The 19,308-nt window shown below is 38.1% G+C and overlaps 4 protein-coding genes across 7 annotated transcripts; 1 reads left to right on the top strand and 3 right to left on the bottom strand.

Moving 5' to 3' along the window:
• Nucleotides 1-581: 581 nt before the first annotated feature.
• On the top strand, nucleotides 582-5,666 carry LOC115238826 (proton-associated sugar transporter A). 2 transcript variants are annotated; one of them, XM_029812931.1, is made up of 9 exons: nucleotides 582-1,286; nucleotides 2,089-2,438; nucleotides 2,811-3,073; nucleotides 3,167-3,424; nucleotides 3,710-3,960; nucleotides 4,042-4,164; nucleotides 4,254-4,409; nucleotides 4,653-4,892; nucleotides 5,009-5,666. In XM_029812931.1, exons 2-9 carry the CDS (start codon nucleotides 2,239-2,241, stop codon nucleotides 5,405-5,407), a joined length of 1,890 nt encoding a protein of 629 aa, XP_029668791.1. In that variant the 5' UTR covers nucleotides 582-1,286; nucleotides 2,089-2,238; the 3' UTR covers nucleotides 5,408-5,666. The 2 variants fall into 2 exon arrangements, with proteins under 2 accessions (XP_029668791.1, XP_029668790.1); XM_029812930.1 differs by lacking the exon at nucleotides 582-1,286 and adding an exon at nucleotides 1,406-1,621.
• Nucleotides 5,507-11,233, bottom strand: LOC115238825 (tetratricopeptide repeat protein 21B-like). Of its 3 annotated transcripts, XM_029812928.1 has the most exons (10): nucleotides 10,752-11,233; nucleotides 9,424-10,620; nucleotides 9,054-9,308; nucleotides 8,262-8,983; nucleotides 7,851-8,167; nucleotides 7,269-7,603; nucleotides 6,853-7,060; nucleotides 6,454-6,767; nucleotides 6,031-6,373; nucleotides 5,676-5,914 (listed from the first exon to the last, which is right to left on the bottom strand). In XM_029812928.1, exons 2-10 carry the CDS (start codon nucleotides 10,567-10,569, stop codon nucleotides 5,676-5,678), a joined length of 3,879 nt encoding a protein of 1,292 aa, XP_029668788.1. In that variant the 5' UTR covers nucleotides 10,570-10,620; nucleotides 10,752-11,233. The 3 variants fall into 3 exon arrangements, with proteins under 3 accessions (XP_029668787.1, XP_029668788.1, XP_029668789.1); XM_029812927.1 differs by lacking the exon at nucleotides 10,752-11,233 and having other exon boundaries at nucleotides 5,507-5,914; nucleotides 9,424-10,569; XM_029812929.1 differs by lacking the exon at nucleotides 10,752-11,233 and having other exon boundaries at nucleotides 8,262-8,980; nucleotides 9,424-10,569.
• A 155-nt stretch (nucleotides 11,234-11,388) lies between these two features.
• On the bottom strand, nucleotides 11,389-15,632 carry LOC115238830 (DNA-directed RNA polymerase, mitochondrial). Its single transcript, XM_029812934.1, is given in 8 exon segments — nucleotides 11,389-11,635; nucleotides 11,758-11,861; nucleotides 11,951-12,122; nucleotides 12,549-13,769; nucleotides 13,771-14,291; nucleotides 14,483-14,752; nucleotides 15,147-15,493; nucleotides 15,608-15,632. Coding segments are annotated over 8 exon segments (2,772 nt in total). The 3' UTR covers nucleotides 11,389-11,523.
• A 77-nt stretch (nucleotides 15,633-15,709) lies between these two features.
• LOC115238822 lies at nucleotides 15,710-19,282 on the bottom strand. Its single transcript, XM_029812924.1, has 4 exons — nucleotides 18,912-19,282; nucleotides 16,928-18,555; nucleotides 16,152-16,265; nucleotides 15,710-16,014 (listed from the first exon to the last, which is right to left on the bottom strand). The coding sequence occupies exons 2-4, from the start codon at nucleotides 17,043-17,045 to the stop codon at nucleotides 15,710-15,712; spliced, it is 537 nt and encodes a 178-aa protein (XP_029668784.1). The 5' UTR covers nucleotides 17,046-18,555; nucleotides 18,912-19,282.
• Between the last annotated feature and the right edge of the window lie 26 nt (nucleotides 19,283-19,308).

Raw genomic sequence — 19,308 nt, forward strand, 5'->3', positions numbered from 1 at the left:
ATATTTCTCTCTCAGACCTTTAAAACCGTTGATATTACAACGCGGTGACGACAATGAATATCGATCTCCCGCGTGTACTTTAAAAGCGCGTGGAAAATAGTGCGAAGAGCTCTCCTGATTTGTAGACGTAATTTCCTGCGAGGAAATTGTATCCTGCAATCGTCCGCGTTCTTTCAAAAGACCGGAAGATGGACGGTTTCAATCGGCTTCTCTCCCTCCGTCCTTCGAGAAGAAATAAACTTGCAGCTTATTATCTCTGAAACATTGCGGATTGATTTTAGGCGTTCTGTAAATTACACAGAAATTGAAAAATTCAAGAGCATAATTTAAAATGTGTGTGTATGTATATTTAAGAAAGCAAAATCTTTATCCACACGAATATTTTAGCTTTTACAAACATCGTTATCTTACTATTTATCACATTATATAGCCATCGACGTGATTTTTTTTCTGTTTGTAAGAACCATATGCATTTTTATGCGATCGCAAACAAAATTATACAAGCTTAAAGAAATATGACTATACTATTAATTTTTTAAAATTGGGTTTTTCAAAAAAGAGATTTTGTAAATGTATAAAAAAAATTGTATTTTTGTAAGAGAAAAATGAGACGAGTGGTTTGCAGACAGTGGTTGCGCGTACGTTGCACATTTTTCAAATTTTTTTTTTTTTTGTGTCCACACTACAAGTAAATGAAAAAAGAGGTCTTTTAAAATCTACCAAGATTCGTGTCTTGGTTTAATTTTGTAGCAGCGATTGACATTCTAAGAGAAGATCCAGAAGATTGAGGCACTGTTAAGGCATCTTCGTCTTCATCCGCGATATCTAACACGAAGCGGCCGCGAAGACCTACAAAGCGCCGAGCTTTCGTTGCGTGAATGGCCTTGGTCGAAGCTGCGTATTAGGCGATAAACTGTATCGATCGCGTTGTCCCCGTAAAACTCATTCCCATTTGTGTGTCTCTTTTCATTTTCCTTTCCGTAATTTATTTATCTAACGAGGTGGAGAGAAAAAAAACGAAGTGAAACGAATGGACCCCCGTATTTACTCCATTTCAGACGTATTTACGCGGTAATCGGATTGCGCTCCGAGAGAGACGTTCCTACTTTATTGGACATCGTGTAAACCTCCTATTACGAGGAAAATTGCAACGGCAAAGAATCTTTCGATTTTTGCTGGCACAAGCAGAACGTTCGCTTCTTCAGATAGATAAATTCCACAAAATCATTTCCGGGTATACGATTTGTTTAAAGTTGGTCTACATATTCGTTCCTGAAATCAAATTGGTAGTATCAATTTTATTATTATATATCATATTATAAAATATATTCTCTAATATATAATATACATATATAATAACGTTTACAATATATATTCCGTAATGTTAATTATTAGTAATATAATTATAATATATTATATTATAAGATTTCGGAGACAAGCTGTGCTAATCTGTACACGAGAATCTCAGTCAAGAACGCAAACTGTGTCGCGAGTGTCTGTTCGAGATTGCGCGGGCATTTCTCGAGCTTTCGTGCTTGCTCGGCGATCAGTCGTCCCTCGTCCGTCCACGTCCGCGCCAGTCGATCGCGATGTGGTCCAGCGGATTCGCAAACAATTCATTGTATTTTTGCCAAAATATCATCAATCTAGGACGATTCAGATCGAAAATCTTTCGTGCTATTTTATTATTTGGATTATATACGGAGTGCGCAATAAAAAATTGTTGAATTGTCTCCTTAAAAAAAAAAAAAAAACTAATGTAATTTAGATATGTAATGATACACTATATAATAATACCAATTTAAATTATATAATCTATGCTAAAAAATTAAAATAAAGTTTTAATTGTGATTTTAAGATTAATTTATAATTTACGACTTGATAGACAATAAGTAAAAAATTAAAAATCAGTTACGCTTAAATTATATATAATTATAACAATTAAACTGCAGGATTAAGCCACGAAATTTAGCACATTATGTATTTTTTTCACGATTGTCTTTAATTATATGTTTTTTAAGACGCTTTTTAATTACTACAAATATAAATTCAAGCGCATATGATTAATAACAAAAATATTTCTTACAGTTGACATTTATAATGACATTTGTACGTAAGAGAGAAAGAATATGAAACTTGCCGTTGGATCATCTTTTTGAAGGATAATGTGTCCCGACACTATCGAGTGCCCCGTCGTTGTATCGTTCATCCTGTATCGCTCGAGATAAGAGTCGGATCATGGTGGACAAGTTGCACGAATACGAGGGATTCGCGGGTAGAATTCACGGTGTTCGCGAAGCCATCAAAGAACGATGGAGTGCGTGGAAGGAATGGAAAAACGGTCTGAATCTGGATCAAGGTCTAGACGGACTGAGGCATCATCTACGGGGGCCGCCTAAGCTGGAGCGCACGTTGGAGGACTATTCTCATATCTACAGGTGAACAGAATTCGATATACTTCAACAGAGAATATTCAATATAAATATAAAATCAATGTATAATATTATAATTCTATTGTATTTTTATGTATATCAATGTAATCTAGCGCATATTAATTTCTAAATATTCTAATATTAAAAAGAGACAGAGAGATATTGATTTCCGAAATGTGTAAAAAATATTTTGGTGTTAATATTTATATAGTAACATTTGAAAATAACACAAATATTCAACTGTATTTCATTTTACCTGTTTTTTTTTTTTTAACGATAGTGTTTCGGAAATAAAAAAAATATTCTATCTACGCGATGTAAATCAACGATTGAAATGATATGGGAGAGCTTTACGGATTATTTTTCTAATAATCTCAGAAGGAAGACCCGTGCCGAGCTGGTCCGAATTTCGGCGGCCGTGATGGGGATCGAGTTCTCATACGCGGCGGAAACCGCCTTCGTTTCGCCGACGTTGTTGAAGATCGGTGTCGATCACCAACGTATGACGCTGGTGTGGGCGCTGAGTCCTCTCGTAGGTTTTTTCGTGACGCCTATCCTCGGCAGTATAAGCGACCGTTGTAAACTCAAGCACGGCAGGAGGCGACCCTTCATTCTTCTGCTGGCCCTCGGGGTTTTCATAGGCAAGTCGCAGGCTTACCATGTTCCCATAATAAAAGATGATACGATACAGAAGATTATATATGTATACTCTAAAATAAATAAATTACTTACAGGCCTGATTCTAGTGCCAAACGGTGAACACATTGGCTACGTGTTCGGCGATACGACGTCTCGTACGAACGAGACGATTCCCCTCGGACATCGCACAACGGCAAAGTTAGCCAAAGAGGAAGCGTCTGAATCCGTTGAAAGGGCTTCCTCGCACTCCTGGGGTATCCTCTTCACGATTCTCGGCACGGTGCTGCTCGACTTTGACGCTGACGCTTGTCAGAGCCCCGCGAGAGCTTATCTCCTCGATGTTACTATACCCGGTAATATATACGGATATAATTTCTACAAACTTGATTAGATGCGAATCTATAATTAAAAGTAAATGTAATTTTCTTCCTTTAAAATATACAGATACGAATGGCATAATTTAATTATTATATATTTAGCGAGACAATTTTTTTTGTCTCAATCTCATTTTTCAAAGTGTTTTTAAAAAGATATCTCTTCAAACTATTATATATAATCTTTCTTCGCCCATCTTTTAATAAATACAAACATTTTTTAAAATTTAGATTTAATTGTATTAATATCTAAAATCTGTTTAGAGGATCACGCTAGGGGCTTAAGCACGTTCACCATAATGGCGGGTTTAGGGGGCTTCATGGGCTATGGTTTGGGCGGCATCAATTGGGACGCTACTTCGCTCGGCGTTATGCTGGGCGGGCACGTGCAAGTGACCTTCACTCTGATCACGATTATCTTCATCATTTGTGTCATATGCACGATTACCAGCTTCAAGGAGATCCCACTCGAGGTACTCGAGAGAGATCAGTACAGGCAGACGGAAGAATCGAAGGTGGATTTTATTTTCACGTAGTGTTTTATCGTCGCTTTCAAGTGAAGTCCCGAGATATAATTTCTTCCATGTTTATGTAAGGCATCGGAGGAAATTCAAGGGACGGAGAACAAGCGAGACGAGCGCGAGAAGATCATCCACGACGAGTCGAAGACATACGGTGCCCTTGATGTTGAACGCGAGGCAGAAGCACCGAAGACGGAAGTAAGTTTATAAATTATTAATATCCAACAGCATATATATATATTTGCCTTAATATTTTTACTCCATTCACGAATGAATTATCAAACAAGGAATTCACCCTCGATCCGCAACTCTCCGATCGTCCTGAAGATCCAGTTTTCAGAGATAGTCACGTCAACTACGGCTTCGAGGGTGAAACAAATCCCAGAGCAACCTTAAAGGAGTATCTGCTGTCAATCGTCTACATGCCACACAGTCTCCGTTTGGTATAAGTCAGATATTTAAAAAATAATCTTCATCCTTCGCTCTTCTCCTCTTCCTTAATTATGTATTTCACATATTATATATATAAAAAAATTACATTTTTCTTTATATAATTAGAGAAGATATATCGTTTTCTAATTCTTTTTATCGAGCAAGTATTTAATCAAAAGATCTCAAGGATCTTTCTGAAACTGATCTATTTTAGAGATTTTACTCGTGATTCATTGCAAGCTTTCGGCCGCCAGGTGTGTTTGACGAATCTGTTTTGCTGGATGGCACATGTGTGTTATTCCCTGTACTTCACGGACTTCGTGGGCGAGGCAGTGTACGGCGGAAATCCGCGAGCGCCCGCGGACACCAATGAACGAGAGCTCTACGAGGAGGGAGTGCGATTCGGATGCTGGGGAATGTCTATGTATTCGTTGTCCTGTTCATGCTACTCGCTTATCATTGAGCGGCTGATTCAGCGTTTCCGCGCGCGTAAGGTATACGCTCCAAAGCTCCGCTTAATCGAAATCAGTATCGATGATTAGCTCTACATTCAAAAAACACGCAATATTTCCACGATATTTTGTAAAGTAAATGATGTTTGTATATCTAGGTCTACATCTACGCGCTGCTCTTCTATAGCGTCGGCATGCTTCTGATGGCCCTAATGAAACACCAGGTCGGCGTCATCCTCTTCTCGTGGACCGCCGGTGTCATGTATTCCACGCTGTTTACCATGCCGTATCTACTGATTGCGCACTATCACACGTCCTCGACTTTCGCCCTCACGAGCGACGAGGGCGACGCAATTTCCGGCGGTTTCGTACGCGGATTGGGAACCGACGTCGCCATCGTCTCCTCCATGGTGTTTCTTGCGCAATTCTTGCTATCTTGTTGTCTAGGTACGATCGTCAACCTCACAGGCTCCACTGCGGCGGTAGTGTATGTGGCCAGTTTTCTGGCGATGTGCGGCGCAGCCTCGGCTACGCGAATCATGTACCTAGATTTATGAATCTCGGCTCGTAGATCGACCGAAACTTTGGACGTTAAGCTTAATCGTATTGTCTTTGCCAATTATATTTTACTAACAAATTGTTAATTATTATTATACGAAACAGCCAAGTGTTTCAAATATTACTATTGTATTGTGTATTTTAATTGTCTAAGCTTTATCTTTAGTTCCTTATAACTTAATTAATTAACGGACGGAATTAAAAGGACGGATGTGCATACAACATGTATAACATATAACAAATAAACAATCGATCAATGTACAAATTTTACGTGCGAAGATTATTGATACACTTATCCAAAATGTCCTTTCTGATCCTCGGATAATCCGCATTCTGTTTCAGTACTTCATTGCATGCGTCGATAGCTTCGGCGTAAGACTTCGCCTTCAGGCAGCAATAGGCCAGTTTGTAACCGACCGATAGTTTCGTTTTGCCACCGCATTTCCAGGCTTGGGCGTATCTCGCTGCCGCTTCTCGATAATTCTGATCCTTCTCGGCGATGTAGCCTACAAATTATATCCAAACCACGATTTATTTTGGACAATTAAAAATATGGTTTAATAATAATCTTTATTTTATAATTTTCGAAAGTATATCTCTTATAGTTTTAATTTGTCTTCACCTGACAGCTCGTGAGCTCGCACGCAGGTGGCATTGTGCTGTAGCACCCGCTTCAGCAGTTCATTCGCCAGCTCATATTTGCTGGATTGCACGTAGATGTCCGCCAACTGCAGCCAGCAACGTTCCAGATACTCGGCGTCCTCAAATGTCCAGACGTTCTTGCTGACGCGCTTTAGATGATTACGGGCGCGCGGCGTTTCCCGCAAAGTCTCTTGACTGGCCAGAGCAGTGCAATCCTGCAGGGCCTTCTCGATGTTGGACTTTTGTTTAGTAGCGAGCAGAAAAAAGTTGCTGAGGAGCTTGTGCGTCAGTTCCTCATGAGGGCTTCCTTTGGGGTTTAATTCCTAGAATAATATATTTAAAAAGATTTGAGAGTAGAACATTTAGACACAATAAACTTTTGAGAGTTAAAATTGATCAAAACCTGAAGCAATCGATAGGCCGTTCTCAAAGCCATCGTCCTCGAGTCCTGATATTCCGCGTCCTCGTCATTGAATGCTTCGTTCGATAGTGTAGTATCGTCATCGGGATCTAGACAGATCTCGATCATGTTGTAGATTGCTTGCTGGCCCCATTCCGGGTCGCGTCGCGCAAAATTGAAGTTTCGAAGAGCAGAGTTTAACTTGCCCGTTCGCCAATCCAGCAATCCAGCGCAGTAGTAAAATCCAGCTTCCATATTGCCGGCACCCATTGCGGTCTGAGCTCGTTGCAGCCACTCGTCGAGATCGTCCATAGCACCTACGACAATAATCAATTTCTGTTAATTGTCTGTCGAAAATACTCAACAAGCGAGCATGTAAGATTTTAAAAAAGTTTACGAAACCTGTTCTGCGCGACACTTCTATCAATCTCGCCAAGGCGGTCCAATAGGTGGGTTGACGCATTAGCAGTTGTCGAAAGTGGAACGCCGCAGTCTCGAAGTCTACCTTCCGGAACGCGAGATCCGCCATCATCACGGACGCGGCCTCGTTGTTGGAATCGGCATTCAACAAGATGGAGCAGTTTTGCGCGCACCGGTCTAAATCGTTCATCTGATATAAATTCATATTCATTTATATTAATATTTTTCTATCAAAAATCAGAGCTCGACAATCATAATTTAATAAATAAAAGCCAAATGCTCCTCTTCGCTTATTCAATAAATTCTCCTGTTAATATTTCTTTTAGAGATCGAGATGCTAATTCCTAATACTCAAGATATTTTTTCAGAATCTAACAAAATATCATTTACTTAATCACCTGCATATATAGCTTCGCTAAAGAGAGTAGAGCGTTCATGTCCGTGTGTTTGTAAGTCAGCGCTTCCTTGTAATACACGATGGCTTCATCGTAATTGCGCAAGCTAGACGCATAGTCGGCCATCATCAGACAGATATTCGCTAATGCGTGTTTCTGATCCATGACGTCCGGCGAAATGGTAAGTCGCTGAATGTACCTGTGTTGATTTTCCTTGGCTTCCTTCAAGGTAAGTAACGCGCCCTTAATGTTGCCCGATTTTTCACGCACCTTCGCGAGCAATAGCAACTCCTGTCCTCGCGTCTCCAAACTTAGCATATCAGAATCGTTTCGCTTATCTAAATAAATATAAAATTACAGTAAAGGTACTTTTATTAAATTATATCACACACAGGGTTAATCAATTTTTATATTTAACAAATATGAGAGAAATTTATATTAAATTAATTTTATATTAAATTTATATTAAAATGTATGTTGTATGTTTTAGCTAAATAGATCTAGATTATTAATGATTAATGTATCAATATTATTGATATCGTTATAATTATTATGAGTTAATTTGTTTCAATTTTAAATAATTACCTTGCAACTCTTGCACCAAGGTCGCTTCTGCCTTGTCGTACTGTTTCATCTTCATGTACAACTTGGCCAAATCTAATTTCAAGGTGGCACAATTATCGTGTTTTACTACGTCCTTGTAATAATTGATTGCCTTCGTGTACTGATGCGCCTTGACAAGTGCCTTGCCCATTTTATTCGCAATGTCCACCTTGTCGACCGGATTCTGTGAGAGTGCCTGCTCGTACGCCTCTATCGCTCTCTCGGGCTCCTGTATGGACATGTAAGCGTTACCCAACATGCTGTACGTTTTCGGTCCAGGGCAATGTTCCACCAATTCTCTAAAAAGTATATATCAACGATAGCAATCTTATCTTATAAATATAAATTTAATATATTAAAAATAATGCTACATAGAGATCAAAGTTTTTGTACCTGAAACACTTCGCGAATGCCTGACGATCCTTCCTGTAGTTTAAATTGATCTCAGCCAGTTTAGTGTGCGCCTGCAAATAATAAGGTTGCCCCGGATAGATATTTTGCAAGCAATTGACAGCGTTCTCCAGTTCTCCCATGTCCAAGTAGATATCGGCCATGCTGATGGTGACTCTTCCTAACTCGGTAGTACCGGCGAGATTTGTCTTCGCCTCCTCGACGAGAGCCAACGCCTCGGCGAAACGCCTCGCCTTGCTGTACGCCGCAATCAATTCCAGATACAACGTCGCTCGATCCGAAGCGGACATATCGGATTTCCTGTTGGCGCCGCCAGTCAAGTTAGCCAGCGACATGGCTATCTGACAGCTCTTAACGCAATTCTCCAGGTCGCCGGCTTGTCGTTGTACCATACCGATGATCAGATGGTAGACCGGCTCATCCCGGATCTTAAAATTATAGCTCAGACCGACTTCTAGACTCTGCGAAGCGAGATGGTACTTGCCCTGATACGCTAGGATCTGGGCCATTATGAGATGCGCTTGCGCATTGGTCGGTTCCACCGTATCCAATAATCTCCTCAGCAAAGTCAATGCGCCTTCGTAATCGCCACTCTGCATTTTGGCCTTGCTGAGCAATAATAAAGCTACGCTAGAACCTGGACAGGCCTCGACTAGCTGTTCTAGCAAGCAAACGCTCGGTTCCTTTTCCATTGCACTAACCTGCTTAAAAAGTTTAATAGAATTAGATGAAAAGAAGATCAACATAACCGACTTCTTTAAGCAGAGTAATTACCTCGTCGCCCATCGGTGACTTGTTCAATGAATACATCAATCGTTGCTTTGCAATCTCGAGACATAAATCCGGTTTAAGCTCGCTGAGATACTCGTAGCCGTAGACGAGACCCTCGCAATTCTTCAATAAGACATTCGCTGCCGCATCGAGATAGCCGAGCGCTTTAACGCTGTCTTCATTGGAGGCAATTTTCGCGGACATAAATAGTAGCCGCACATTCGTCGAATGCGGTTGTATCTCCATCAAAATTTCTATCTGTAAAATATGACATACCCTTCAATATGATAACTTTCTAACATTTATTCGATCAGTGTTACCTATCTCTTATATTTAAATTTAAAAAAATTTATTTTTACATATATCCATTTACCTGTTGACGCGCTTGCTCCAGATCTTCCGCAGATCCCTCCAGCAATTGACAGTGAGCCAGTCCCATGAGTGCTACGAAAGAGGACTGATCCGCGCGAATGGCGTTTTTGTACCAGCGCTCGGCATCCTTAACGTTGCCCAGCGCGGCATGTATATCGCCCAACTCCGCCATTAGCTCCGCGTTGCTCGATGACGTCGCATGTAACATTTTCTCGGCTATTCGCGCCAGCTCCGAAAGAATTCCGTGATCTTGGAATGCGATGCCAGAAAACAAGCGTAGGTTTTTGATTAATAGGAACTCGTTCTTCGGTTCAGCGAGCAGCAAGTTGCGCATAAATAACTGCAACTGCGGCAAACCTTCGCTGGGATTGCCGTCTCTGCAGAGAGCAACAACTGAGCTCGTCTTGATGGCGTCCAGATTGTTTGACTCGATCGATAGCACTCGGTTTACCATCTCTAGCACCTGTTCCCAATCCTTGGCGGCTAACAGACACTTCATTTTTTCTATAAGTGGCAGTGGCAGCTTGGGATAACGTACGATCAGAGAATTCAATATCGCGATGACATCGGAGTACTCCCCGGCATATTGTTTCATCTTCGCGGAACCCAACAACGCGCTCAAGTTTCTCGGCTCTTCCTTTAAGATCAAATCGAAGAAGCTCCCTGCCTTCAAAGTATCCGCGCTGAACCTCAAACTGGACTCCAGCCATCCCTTGACGAGCAGTACGTTGATATTCGTAGGTTTCATCTTGTATGCTCGGTCTGCATACTCTTTCGCTTTGTCCGCACGGCGAGCGAGAAATAATACAGACGCTGCGAGGTACAGTGCAACGCAGGAAGCTTTCCTGCGCTCATCTCGTATTCTGTTTTCCATCTGAGTCACAGTGCTACGCTCCGCGTCGACCAGCGTCATGTTTTGCACGAGCAACACTGGCAGTGTAAAGTCCACATAGTTTAGCAAGCTCGAACTTTCCTTGATGGCTTCGTGATTCTTGCCGACAAGAACATACGCCAGACAGAGTAGAAGCCTCAATCGTTCGCTACCCGGATAAGCATCGCGCGCCTGCTTGGCACTAGCCAGCATGCCGTTGTAGTAATGCTGGCGACAATGCCACTCGATCAGAGCTATATATTCTGTTTCTTCCATTTTTTCTGTGTTTTATATCCTTTTTATAATTCTTAAATTTTTATATCAATTCTGAAATAAAATATGTATGTTACGATACAGATAGATAAAATAATTCTCCTGCTTTCTAAACTATTGAATACATTTAAATATAAAAATTTCAAATATATAAATTGTTTTAAAGGGATTTTTAAAAATCTTACGTTATTGTCAATTTCTCTTCTAATTTTTAAAATTCTTGACATCTTAAATCCATAGTGAATCTTGAAGTATCCTAGATCTTGAATATTCAGGTTCCTAAATAATTTTTGAACATATAATTGGATTGGACAGTTTAGAGTTTTGAAAAGCTTGCATTGAATTAAAACTTGAAATCTTCAGGATCTGGTGTAGCTCGTTTATAACATCAGAATCCAAACTTATTGAACCGATAAATCGAAGACCCATCGAGATCTCATCGGGGATGAGGTGCACCGATAATGCGTTCCTCAAAGTCAATAGGCATCGTTGACGTATTACATTACTTGCTGCTTGTTTCACGCAACCGGCCACGAGTTGAATGCAACGATTCCCATTTATTTTTTCGACTATTTCCGCGGCTTTACATATCGCTAAAATATATTGATATAATAATGCAGAAAATCGCGACAAAAAAATAATTAGAGGTTAGGTTGTCTGTTGACACAGTCGTTGCCGTAGCAACTGCTACAAGTATTGCAAAGATCTGCATTACCAACAGTCCCTCGAATTTAGCAAAAATCAAACCAAATTATTTTTCATTATTATTATTATTATTATTCTTACTATATAATTGGATAAAGCATATGTAGCCCGCATTGAGACCATCCAAGTCATATATTATTAAGAGAATTTACAAGATAAATTAAAGATTTACATTCGTAACATGCCCATAGGCATTCTATACATTTGTATAAATTTATGTTTCGAGGAAACATAAAGCTACACATCTAAAGTTCAACTAAAGAAGTATTGAGATGATTGGACTTTGCTAATGTCAAAGTCACCCTTTTTTGGCAGCTTTTTAAAAACCTCCAATGAAAGATCGTTGTCTCTTTGTTTTACGAACCTAAAATTTTAATTAAGTAACGTTAATGACATCAGTATTTCATTTTCTCATAATTTTTTACAATTTTTACACATGCATCTAGATTCTTAATCTTCAAATTTTTCTCATAGCTCGCAACTTACCCTTGGCCGCTTATAAAGTGCTTTTCGTATCGTTTACAAAGGAACTTTGACAAATCTTCGAGAATGGGCTCGCAGTGAAGTGCGATGAATTGCTCCCGACAGATCTAAAGAAAACGGAATGTTATATATTAATGCGTCGTTATTTACAAACAAAATCACAATGAAATATATATGTCCCCGTAACATTGCTTACTCTGTTCATAATGTCTACGGTGCATGCATGCGTCCAGAAACAATCGTGTACCGACATGAACGTAATCCCCGCTTGTTCGCAATACAAGCTCGTCAGCATCATGTGACTGGAGTCCAATGAGTGAATGAAATTCGGCGGAAAGGCGTTCTTTTGCTTTAAAGTGTCCGGCTTCCTGCAAACGGCATATATTTGTATTATGTATAATTTGGTAAAAAAAGAAAAAAATATACATATATAAGTACACGAGAAATATACGAGAAATAACTTCAAAAATAGTTCTTGCGATTAGATAGTATAATTTAAAAATTATTGCGTGAAATTTTTATCTCATAAACTGACATTTTTTATAAAGTCATTATACAAAAATTTCATAACTTTCAATAAGAAAACAGTTGTTTATTCTTTTAATGTAAGTAGAGAAGTGTAGATGAAATCAGGTGATAGATAATAAAAAGTTGTAATTGTATATTAAAAGAACACCAACTGCTGTTATTTATGCAATAACTAAATTATTTGCAATAACGTTATAAGTAAACTTATGAAATAAAAACTTTTCTCTTAACTCTATCCATAAACAAAGATCAACACGAAGGCTCACCTAACGAGCTTGTTCTGACTAGGTGACTTGATACGTTTGAAGTAGGGTTGTAGGACCGGAAGACCTAACGGCGTCACCCACTGCACGTTCTGATTGCATCTGGTCGAGATAACACGGGCGCAGTCTGTAAACCAATCCTGGATCTCTTTCGCGCTCGTGAACATAGTTCGGAGGGATTGAAACGTTTTCTCGACCAGGTACAGACTGCCGTTCCAAGTATAATCCTGATTGAAGTCTTTCAAGTCGCTCAGTTGCCGGGCGATTTGAAGTCTACCGCCAAATTTTGTAACACCGTACACTGTGGTCATCACCGTCTGCTTGATGACCTTCCTCGTGACGTATCCTTCCAAGGCTTTAGCTACTTCATTGCCGGCCTCCGCGTCAATCTTCCTGTATTCATCAACCATACTAGCAACAACGCTATATACATCCTGCGGTGTATCCGAGGGATACAAGTTCACGCTTTCCGCTCCGATCTGGTCCCTCCCGAGAGCGGCATAATGCTGCAATCCGTTGCAACTGCCGTCTTGGTGAATCGGTAATCTGCAGATGTACTTCTCAACGTTCGGAGACTGCAGGGCATTGTCTATCTCCTTGCACGCCGCCAGAGTTTGCCACGGTTCATCGGACTTAATCCACCACATTTCTCCCGTCAATGGATTTCTCGCGCTGTCCACAATCAAGTCCAATATCTCGTTTGCGAATTTTAACCGCTCGTCTATCGGCTCCCTCTTCTTCATACCGGTCAAATTTATCGCGTGAATTTTCAACCAGTCCAGACCCTTCGGACCTAAAGGTTTTCCCTGGGCGAACATGAGAATCGAGCGACCCAAGTCCGAGGCGAGATGAGTCAGATGAGGTGGCACCGGGTAAGCTCTGCCTCTAAAATCTAGATTATGCGGCAACCAGAATACCTTGTCTCTAAAGTGATTAGCGAGGGATAACTTATAGAGACAATCGCACCATAGCGAATACATTTCGTTCTTCCTGCGCCTGAGTTGAAGCGCCATTTTCGTTATCTTACTTTTATCCATGTCGCTTGACGAGATTATTTCGGACAGAGACGGTAGCGCCGAAGGTGGTTGAGGTACGTCCAGTTTCTCCGAACCTCCCTCTTGAAAGATCTGGATCAGAATATCCAGCATGGGCACATTGATTTTCCATGGAATCGAACCGAGTTGATTCAGGCAATCGAGTGCAGGGTATAATTGCCTCGTCGATGTATTTCTTAGCAAGCATATACGGATCACGGATGAAGCTTGCCTTGGAGAACAAATAGCCGCCGGTATCTATATCGACCCACGGCCGCGGCGGCGAGCACGTCGGCAAGAGAATCGTCTCAAAGGTCAACGTTTCTGGATGCGAGTCTTTGTAGAGCCTGTGTAAGTAAGGATGCGGTTTAATCTCCTCTGTCAAGAAATGATTGGTCTGTTTTCTGAAGAGCAAGTAGAATGCGGGTATCTGTCGCTCGGATGCGTCAGGTTTGGATACATGACAAATCTTCACGTCATTTAGAATTATTTTGTACAGAAACTCGCCAACGCTTAGCAAGATGTTACGAGGCCACTCTGGCACTATCATTTCGGAGCAAATGCCGGACTGGTTGGCTTTCTGAGCGAGTTGCTGCCATTTGACGCGCCCGTTAACGCTGTCAACGGGCTTTTTCCGCATGTACCATTCCAAATATTTTTCGTAGATTTGAATAGAGTTTTCTATGACACCGGCTTTCATCTTTCGCTGAAACTGAAACATTAAGTTTATTAGTCCGATAATGCAACATTTAAAAATATTATTCTTTGTACACACAGTTAAGATAAAATATATTAGAATATAAAAGAAATTTTAAAAAATATAGAGCAAATGTGTATATATAATAATTAAATAATATAAAAAAAAAAATAAAAAAGCAAACAATTTCGATATATGTTATATACCTGATACTTTTTGTAAATGTATCTTCCTAGTGTTATATATAAATTCGTTACGGAAGTGCTATACGCGTCGGAGAATCTGGCCAGTTGGTTAATTTCACGTAGAATCGCGTTGATGTACTCCTCCTTGGGTAGCACTTGCAGAAACGGGTGCAATGCTTTGAAATCGGGTTTCATCATCAACTCTTTTTGTTTTTGATAAGTCAAGTTCCTCTCGAAAGCATGCGCCACGACTAATTTCCAAGATTTTTCCCATTCCGCGATTCGTTCGATCTACATAAAAATACGTCACAATTAACTAATCATTTTCGTATTTTTATAAAAAATTCCTTAAGTATGTATATATGTGTAATATGATTTTTTTCACAATTTCTCTTTCCAATTAATTAATCTTGCACATAAAAGCATGTAAAATCATCTTTATTAAATACAAAAACATAAGTTTATGCAAGACAGCGTTAAGCACAAACAGAATTAATTTAAGATTGAGAATAAAGAAACATAATAGTAATTTAATAATACAACAATGTTTTAAGAAAATTGATTATATAAATAATAATCTTAAGAAAAAGTAAAATTTTTTTAATAAATATAAAGATTAATAAATATTAATATCTTGCAAAAATAATTTAGAACATTTGGGATATTAAATTGATAAAGAACTTACAGCTTGCTGTCTAACGTCGGGATCTCCGGTGAACGGCGCGATACTCTTCACCTCCAGCTCGCACTGCCTTTCCATATCGACCTGTGTATGCACCATGTCCCGCAGTTCATTCATGACTACTACTCCTTTGGCCGGACTCTGACGATTGCTCTCTATCATCAGATTCTGTAATAATTTGCAGTTGTATGCGCTGTCGATGTCTCTATACTGTACGTGATATTGCGGATCCAAGAACTGAATACATTGAAGAATGGCATCGCGTTGCGCCGCGTTCAACCGCATGTTCATTATGTCGTCAAAGGAGATGCCTCTGCGTTTCATGTCCGTCGTCATTTCTGTCGCACACTCTGCGAGAAATCACATAGAAATATCGTAAGTTAAAAAAAAAAAAAACTTTATTTATATTCTAAGTACCAGTTACAAGATATCATTATCTTCGAGAGTCATAATAATCCATTCACCTATTCGTTTCTCATCATTTTTCATTCTTCCTGTTACAACAAGATTTAAGAATCTACTTACAGTGTAAATTAAATCTTTTTTAGGGTCAGATTTGGTATCTTTCACTTGTGTCGAGCTTGCCTTCTTATCGAGATAAAAATTAGGGATCTTGTGCAGTTTATCCAATGTTGCATCAGGCTGACCAACCAACATGGATTTAATCTACTTACAGTGTAAATTAAATCTTTTTTAGGGTCAGATTTGTTATCTTTCACTTGTGTCGAGCTTGCCTTCTTATCGAGATAAAAATTAGGGATTTTGTGCAGTTTATCCAATGTTGCATCAGGCTGACCAACCAACATGGATACATGAGCAGAATTTAACTTGCGCACTGCTGCTTTTCTGCTGTTGGTTGTCTGATCTGTTACTAATATGATAAAATAAAAGATAATTAGTTATTTACTTACTATTCACTAATTGCTTTTTTTAAAAATATATATCTATTATCTGTGTTGTACATTTGTTCTGTACACAATTATTATATAGTTTATTACATTAATATACCTTCCAGTAATTCTGCATGTTTCTTAGAACAACGCTTAATCTTCTTCTTCCAAGGAGCATGCAATTCTACTGTATCAGTTGTTGCATAATGACGAAGCGATGTGTATCTCGTCGCTAAAAGTAAAAAATGTATAAATAAGTAGTAACAGAAAGCAAATAAAGCATAAATTATACTTTTTACCTATTCAATTCCTATATTATCTCATTTATCTATAACGTTCAAAGTATCTTAATTCTTAGCTACAAATACTACATATACAATATTTCTTCATTAAGATATCTTTGCTGCTCTTTATTAATAAGAATGAGTAACAACAAATAATTTTCAGCATCAAATTGCAAAACAAAAGTTTTTTTTTCATAAAGTTTTTTCTCATAATAAAGCAAAAATCTTTCCGTTAACAAAGGAATACTATATTTCTCCAGCAGGCTGGATGCATCCGCAGTACCAACAAGTGCAATTATCAGTGAAAAATCAACAAAAACTTCTGATAATTTATGAGATTTATGAGTTAATTTATTTTCTTTTACCCTAATATGAAAATAACAAATTAAAAGTAATGTAAAGTATTTTTTTGTTTTATTATTATTATTATTATTATTATAGCGCAATTCTGCTTTGTCTACCAATTTGTCAAAGAAGTTGTAATTAAAAGAAGAAAAAAAGCTTCAATATATAAAAGAAGAAAAATAAGAAAAATTCCATAAAAAAGAAACAAATGTATCATTTTCAATAGCGTTTTATTAAAAAAAATACATTCACACGTGTTACGTACATCTGAAAGATCTGAGGTGATGAAAGTTGCAAAAGGAGCAGACTCGCATCGAGCACTGCGCGGTCGACATGATACGAGCATTCTGCATCGAGGTGGAAGTCCTCAGGAAATTGAACATCTTCGCGCGATGCGAACCATCAGTTACCGCGAGCCGCGAGCCGCGAGTTGCCGAAAGCCGAAAGTGTCGTCGACGATGGTCGACGATGTAAGATAATAGGATGCCGGCGCGACAAACTAAAAACTAACCTATACGCGCCACTAGCGCCACTAGCGGCCATTCTATATCTCGCGATATGAGTCGAAAAAGCTGCGGTCGGGAAGACACTAGAAATGCTTCGAAGCGTTTGATTGACCAATCAGGACAAAAAGAGTAAAGATTTATTTATTCTGATTGGTTAATGCAATGCTTCGAAGCATTTCTAGCGTCTTCCCGACCGCAGCCCAAGTTCAGTATTCAGTAGTGTATCCCCCATCTTGAGTAACATGGCACTTTCCATTTTCCATATATATATATAGAGTTCAATGATTTTATCATAGACTTCTATATATATAGAAGTCTGTGGATTTTATCGACTCGATATTTGTTTACATTCTTGTCTGATTCTGTATTCGTTTTAACGTAATATTTTATTCTATAATGTTTTATTGATATTTCAAACGCAACCAAATATCGATCGTTGAGAATTTCTTAAAGTAATCAATATTGAGATTGTCATGAAACTTGAGCTATTGGATTACAGAAAGAAGCCACAATAGATTAATGGCTTTCAAGGTTATATGTGTATTGAAAAGTAAGAAATGTGATTTTACAAGAGAGCGTTTCGACGAAACAAATTAAGGCCATGCATCCTGTATGTAGAGAAACAATACTTTGACATTACACAAATGATATAGCGATCATAGTCAAGAGGAAAGCGACGTCAGAATCATCGATCACATTCTAACAGAAAATAGACTTTTATCATTTATCCCTGAATCAATAATCTTGAAGGAAAATCTCAATGGCTTCTGGTATTTCCCATTTAATTACTTTGACATATTAAACGTTTTTTTCCTTCTCTTTTTTCCTCTTACGCAAATTTTTCTCTTTTTTTACACGTCGAGTTCTATCACATCTGTATGTCTAGCAGTCAATAATAATCTAATTGCATTGTACAATTGATTTTTACGCGATTAATTAGTTGTAATCGAAAATGTTTATCATTAATTATATTCATTTAGGGATAATTATAATTAATTATTTTTATTGAATAATAAATTAAATCGATGTATAAATTATATGCAAAACAAAGTAATAGAAGTAAAGAAAGAAGAAAATAGAGCAAGGAAGCAAAAAAGTAATGGGTTCTTTGTTGCACTTTTGCATTTTAAACGGAATCGGAGAATTTACATTTTAAAAAAGAATGAAAATAAAACAATGAGATTAACATAAAAAGATTTACAACAGAATTGTATATAAACTATTAATAAAAAATCCGTTTTACAAATTATTAATAAAAAACTGTTTTACGAATTTTATTAATATAATTCAAATTATAATTAAAGGCCCCAATAATAAGATCGAAAATAAAAGTGGGCTGGAGGAGTAACTATAACGCTTATGATGTAAATATTAGCGTAACGTAAATCTAAAAAACAAAATTGTTGATATCACTTATTTTTCTTGTGATGTAAAAGACTGCAAACATTTTGATTCTTAAAACTAGATTCTCTTTTCAATGACGCGTGAAGCGCAGAAATTGTCAAATATAATCCGTCAAAGTAATAAAAAAAAAAAAATGATCCTGTGCTAGTGAATATTTCCGAAATGTGATCGTTACTTTCATGTCACCACGTTACCTTGACGAATTTTCGACAGGTTTATATCTCTATATACCTATGATTAATTTTATACGATACTAGGTGATTTTTTTTAATACTTTGACGGATATTATATTTCAGACAATTTTTGCCCTTCACAGGCGATTCATTGTGATATATTTACATAATGTAGATTCTCGCTCAAGTTTCTAATATATACATGTCCGACCGCAAATTTTTTAACTCTTCAATGTTACTTATATTTTTATTTAACAATTCATAGTCATGTATCCTTGATACGTTCTTGCACGCGCTAAATGAGAACGGATTTCACTGTAAGAAAAAATACAAACGCAATATTATTATTTGCGATATATAAAAGCAACTTTAAATAGCAACTTGAAAGTTTCTCGCGATTTTACTTTCTCTCGTCATAATTCCGATAAAGAGAGAGAAAGAGAGATTGTTATATTGTACAAATCTTCTACTGATAGTTACTACTGTATATAGTAAATGAATATTCAATGTCGATATATAATTATCTTGCCAATCAAGATTAATTATCAACAATTTATTATTAT

The sequence above is a fragment of the Formica exsecta genome, unplaced genomic scaffold, assembly GCF_003651465.1.
Source record: "Formica exsecta isolate Colony F162 unplaced genomic scaffold, ASM365146v1 scaffold36, whole genome shotgun sequence".
Classification (NCBI taxonomy): Eukaryota; Metazoa; Arthropoda; class Insecta; order Hymenoptera; family Formicidae; genus Formica; species Formica exsecta.